At 56.3% G+C, this 5,442-nt stretch overlaps 1 protein-coding gene across 1 annotated transcript; it reads left to right on the top strand.

Annotated features, from left to right (window-relative positions):
- Window positions 1–343: 343 nt before the first annotated feature.
- LOC127296677 (uncharacterized) lies at window positions 344–3,752 on the top strand. Its single transcript, XM_051326859.2, has one exon. The coding sequence runs from the start codon at window positions 432–434 to the stop codon at window positions 3,558–3,560; it is 3,129 nt and encodes a 1,042-aa protein (XP_051182819.1). The 5' UTR covers window positions 344–431; the 3' UTR covers window positions 3,561–3,752.
- The last annotated feature ends 1,690 nt before the right edge of the window (window positions 3,753–5,442 follow it).

Raw genomic sequence — 5,442 nt, forward strand, 5'->3', positions numbered from 1 at the left:
CCTTAACCACATGGGCCATGTCTCCCCAAGCTTCCAATGATTCCAAGAGCATTTTCCAGCCTATGTCCCAACCTTTACACTCTCACGCCGAGCTGTTCTTGTGCTACCTATCCAATTACTAAACCATGTGTATACCTAACACTAGAACACATGCTCACACAACCACGCTAGTATCACCAATGCACTAGCATGACACTAAATTATTTGAATCATGAATATGGACAGAGGAGTAAGTTATTCGTCATCCAAGCACTTAAACTAATGATTTAATCTCATCCTAATCATAGAGACATCCTCCTATATACTTTCCTAGGAGTTTCCCTCCATTTCTCTATTGCTTCAAACAAGGCAATGGAAACACAAAGCTAGTAGCCAGTGACGGAGCACCGAGGGAGTGGAGAAGGAGAAGGGAACGAAGAGGAGAACCAAGCATGGCACGTGCTACTACTCCTTGCCCCTGGCCAAGTAGCGCTGCACGCTTGTTCTTCTCCCTGTCCTTCTCCTTGTCCCTCTTGTGCTGCGTGTCCAATGCCGCGGCGGCCACCGGCGGGGATGAGGCCGCGGCGCTGCTGGCCATCAAGGCCTCACTCGTCGATCCGCTGGGGGAGCTCCGGGGGTGGGGTTCCGGGCTGCATTGCGGCTGGAAGGGCGTGCTCTGCGACGCCCAGGGCGTGGTCTCAGGCATCAACCTCGCCGGCATGAACCTGAGCGGCACCATCCCTGACGACATCCTCGGCCTCACCGGGCTCACCTCGATCGTCCTTCAGAGCAATGCCTTCGACCGCGAGCTGCCTCTGGCGCTCGTATCCATCCCGACGCTCCGGGAGTTCGACGTCAGTGACAACAGCTTCACCGGCCGCTTCCCTGCTGGCCTCGGTGCGTGCGCATCATTGGTGTACTTCAACGCGTCCGGCAACAACTTCGTCGGTCCGCTCCCGGCCGACATCGGCAATGCCACCGCGCTCGAGACGCTCGACGTCAGGGGCGGATTCTTCTCCGGCACGATCCCCAAGAGCTACGGCAAACTCCAGAAGCTCAAGTTCTTGGGGCTATCCGGCAACAACCTCAATGGCGCTCTCCCGGCCGAGCTGTTCGAGCTCGCGGCATTGGAGCAGATAATCATCGGCTACAACGAGTTCAGCGGCCCAATCCCGGCAGCTATTGGCAAGCTCAAGAAACTCCAGTACCTTGACATGGCGATCGGCAACTTGGAAGGCCCCATCCCCTCGGAGCTCGGTCAGCTGCCAGAGCTCGATACCGTCTTCCTTTACAAGAATAACATCGGCGGCAAGATACCCAAGGAGCTCGGCAATCTGTCGTCCCTCCTCATGCTCGACCTCTCCGACAACGTGCTCACAGGCGCGATCCCGCCGGAGCTGGCGCAGCTCACGAACCTGCAGCTGCTCAACCTCATGTGTAACCGGCTAAAGGGCGGCGTTCCGGCGGGCATCGGCGAGCTTCCCAAGCTAGAAGTGCTGGAGCTGTGGAACAATTCCCTCACCGGCTCGCTTCCACCGTCGCTCGGCGCCGCTCAGCCACTGCAATGGCTCGACGTGTCTACGAACGCGCTGTCCGGGCCGGTGCCCGCCGGCCTCTGCGACAGCGGCAACCTCACGAAGCTGATACTCTTCAACAATGTCTTCACTGGCCCGATCCCGGCGGGGCTCACCACGTGCTCGTCGCTGGTCCGGGTGCGCGCGCACAACAACCGGCTCAACGGCACGGTGCCGGCGGGGCTCGGGCGGCTGCCGCGGCTGCAGCGCCTGGAGCTGGCTGGTAACGAGCTCTCCGGTGAGATCCCCGATGACTTGGCGTTGTCAACGTCGCTCTCCTTCATCGACCTCTCCCACAACCAGCTGCGATCGGCGCTGCCGTCCAACATCTTGTCCATTCCGACGCTGCAGTCGTTCGGGGCGGCGGACAACGAGCTGATCGGAGGTGTGCCCGATGAGCTAGATGATTGCCGATCCCTCTCCGCCCTTGACCTGTCGAGCAACCGGCTGTCCGGCGCTATACCGTCTAGCCTCTCTTCGTGCCAGAGGCTCGTCTCGCTTAATCTCCGTAGCAACCGCTTCACCGGGCAGATTCCTAGCGCGGTCGCCATGATGCCGACATTGTCTGTCCTCGATCTCTCCAACAACTTCCTCTCCGGCGAGATTCCAAGCAACTTCGGCAGCTCGCCGGCGCTAGAGATGCTCAACCTGGCGAACAACAACCTCACCGGTCCCGTGCCGGCGACCGGGCTTTTGAGGACAATTAATCCCGATGAACTTGCTGGGAACCCGGGCCTTTGCGGCGGCGTCCTGCCGCCTTGCGGGGCCAACGCTCTGCGTGCTTCGTCGTCAACGTCGGGCCTCCGGCGTTCGCACGTCAAGCACATCGCCGCCGGGTGGGCAATCGGCATTTCCATCGCACTCGTGGCATGTGGTGCCGTCTTCCTCGGCAAGTTGACGTACCAGAGGTGGTACCTCAATGGTGGATGCTGCGACGAGGCCGTCGAGGATGACGGGAATGGCTCGTGGCCGTGGCGCCTCACGGCGTTCCAGCGGCTGAGCTTCACCAGCGCCGAGGTACTCGCGTGCATCAAGGAGGACAACATCGTCGGCATGGGCGGCTCAGGGGTGGTGTACCGCGCCGACATGCCGCGCCACCACGCCATCGTAGCCGTCAAAAAGCTCTGGCGAGCGGCGGGGTGCCCCGAGGAGGGCACGGTGGACGGGCGCCGGGACGTCGAGGCAGGAGCAGGAGGCGAGTTCGCCGCGGAGGTGAAGCTCCTCGGCCGACTCCGGCACCGGAACGTTGTGCGCATGCTGGGGTACGTGAGCAACGACGTGGACACGATGGTGCTGTACGAGTACATGGCGGGCGGCAGCCTGTGGGAGGCGCTGCACGGGCGGGGCAAGGGGAAGCAGCTGGTGGACTGGGTGTCCCGGTACAACGTGGCTGCTGGCGTCGCCGCCGGACTGGCGTACCTGCACCACGACTGCCGGCCCCTGGTGATCCACCGCGACGTCAAGTCCAGCAACGTGCTCCTGGACCCAAACATGGAGGCCAAAATCGCCGATTTCGGGCTGGCGCGCGTCATGGCACGACCCAACGAGACCGTCTCGGTGGTGGCCGGATCCTACGGCTACATCGCGCCGGAGTACGGGTACACGCTGAAGGTGGACCAGAAGAGCGACATCTACAGCTTCGGGGTGGTGCTCATGGAGCTGCTCACCGGGCGGCGGCCCATCGAGCCGGAGTACGGCGAGAGCTGCGTGGACATCGTCGGTTGGGTCAGGGAGCGGCTGCGCAGCAACAGCGGGGTGGAGGAACTGCTCGACGCCGGCGTCGGGGGGCGCGTCGACCACGTTCGGGAGGAGATGCTGCTGGTGCTGCGGATCGCGGTGCTGTGCACGGCAAAGTCACCCAAGGACCGGCCGACGATGAGGGACGTGGTGACCATGCTCGCGGAGGCCAAGCCGCGCCGGAAGAGCAGCAGCGCCACCGTGGCGGCCACGGTCGTCGACAAGGACAAACCGGTGTTCACCACGTCGCCGGACTCTGGCTACCTGTAGCTTTCGCCGGAGGCTCTGAGACGTGACAGCAAACTACGTGCCTGTATGTTTTGTACGTAGCGAACGCGATCTACTACCATTTTTACTATTTTTTTACATAGTTTTGATTTGGGCTATATATACTTGGTTAATTTAGTTCGATCGGGGATGAGGAACCAATGTAAAAAGAACAATGTTCATACTTTTACAATATTAGAATGTAAAGGAATTCGGTCCCTTCGAAATTCAAATGATAGCTTCTTCCTTTTACTCCTAAGTACTTCCTCCGTTCTTTTTTAATTGACTCAAATTTAGTACAAAGTTGTACTAAATCTGAGTCAATTAAAAGAGAACGGAGGGAGTAGGAGTGATCAATTTGTTTTCACCCCACCCAACACTAAGACTGGCAATTGTATCCCGAGTGGAAGATTTCATTAGGGTTTTTTTTTTGTGATGAAAGGATGATATATTAATTCTCGATCCTACAGATAGATCTAGAAACAAAGAAAAAATAACAAGGAGACCCTCTGGATCCCGAGGACGACAACGAGCTGGAGCTGACGATGGCGCGCCACTGCTGAAGCTCCCCAAGCCTTGGATCGCCGAAGCCCACCACACCACAGACGGGTAGTCACCGAGCACCGCCTCCGAAGAGACTACCGGGAACGCCGCTGCCGCGAAGAACCTCTACATCACCCTCTTCTTCAACTTCATCCAGATCCGCTGCGTACCCGGACCTGGCCGTGGTGAAACGAGCCGGAGCAATCCGGAGATCCTTGAGCTCGGGGAAGTCGCGCGCGAGACGGCGAAGCTCCAGGGAACGCCACCCCCGAAGGGGATCCACACCGACACCAAAAGCCGATCCAGCAACACCACCACCTCCGAAGCACCGTGGGCCGAACACCTACCAAAACCTACCTTATATACACGCCGTGAGACGTGCTTCCCCCACCCTCCCGCCGCCGGAGCAGCCAACGGAGCGGGAGGAACCCACGCCTCACCGGCACAAGCGGTGGATCGACGGTGGACTCTCAAAAAACGCCTCTCAGCATTGTAGCGGGGAGAGGATAAGGAGGGTATTCATTAGGTATTGTTAGGTTCCAATGTTTCTGGCTAAAATGAAACACAATGTTTCCCAATAAAACTTGGCGAAATTGTGTAGTACGAATCTTAAATCAGAAATCAACGGCTTGAACATGCACGGGACACATTTCTCACCCAACACTCCAACATCTCTAATCAAATTGTATACATGCACTCATATATGACCACGACCCTCTCATCGTATGTCTCCCTTTCTCATATTGTGCCATTCCACATCACCCTCTGAACTTTTATCAATCCGTTCATCTTTCTCAGCTGTAATAATAGAAAATATATCCATATTAATTGTTATTACAATTTTCCAAAGGTATTAGACCCTTAGAATTTGAATAATAAGCCTTTTCTTCCGAAATCGTAGGGGGCGTTTTGTAGCAAAGTATATTTAAAGTAATCTAAGAACACAAAAGTTTCCACAAATGCTCTAGTTTCAAATAATTTGTTGTGTTTAACTGCAAAAATGTCTTTACTACTAAAAGGAAGTTGATACGTGATACGTCTCCAACGTATCGATAATTTCTTATGTTCCATGCCACATTATTGATATTATCTACATGTTTTATGCACACTTTATGTCATATTCGTGCATTTTCTGGAACTAACCTATTAACAAGATGCCGAAGTGCCGATTCTGTTTTACTGCTGTTTTTGGTTTCAGAAATCCTAGTAACGAAATATTCTCGGAATTGGACGAAATCAACGCCCGTGGTCCTATTTTGCCACGAAGCTTCCAGAAGACCGAAGAGGAGACGAAGTGGGGCCACGAGGTGGCCACACCCTAGGCGGCGCGGCCCCCCCTTGG

This window comes from Lolium perenne, chromosome 4, assembly GCF_019359855.2.
Source record: "Lolium perenne isolate Kyuss_39 chromosome 4, Kyuss_2.0, whole genome shotgun sequence".
Classification (NCBI taxonomy): domain Eukaryota; kingdom Viridiplantae; phylum Streptophyta; class Magnoliopsida; order Poales; family Poaceae; genus Lolium; species Lolium perenne.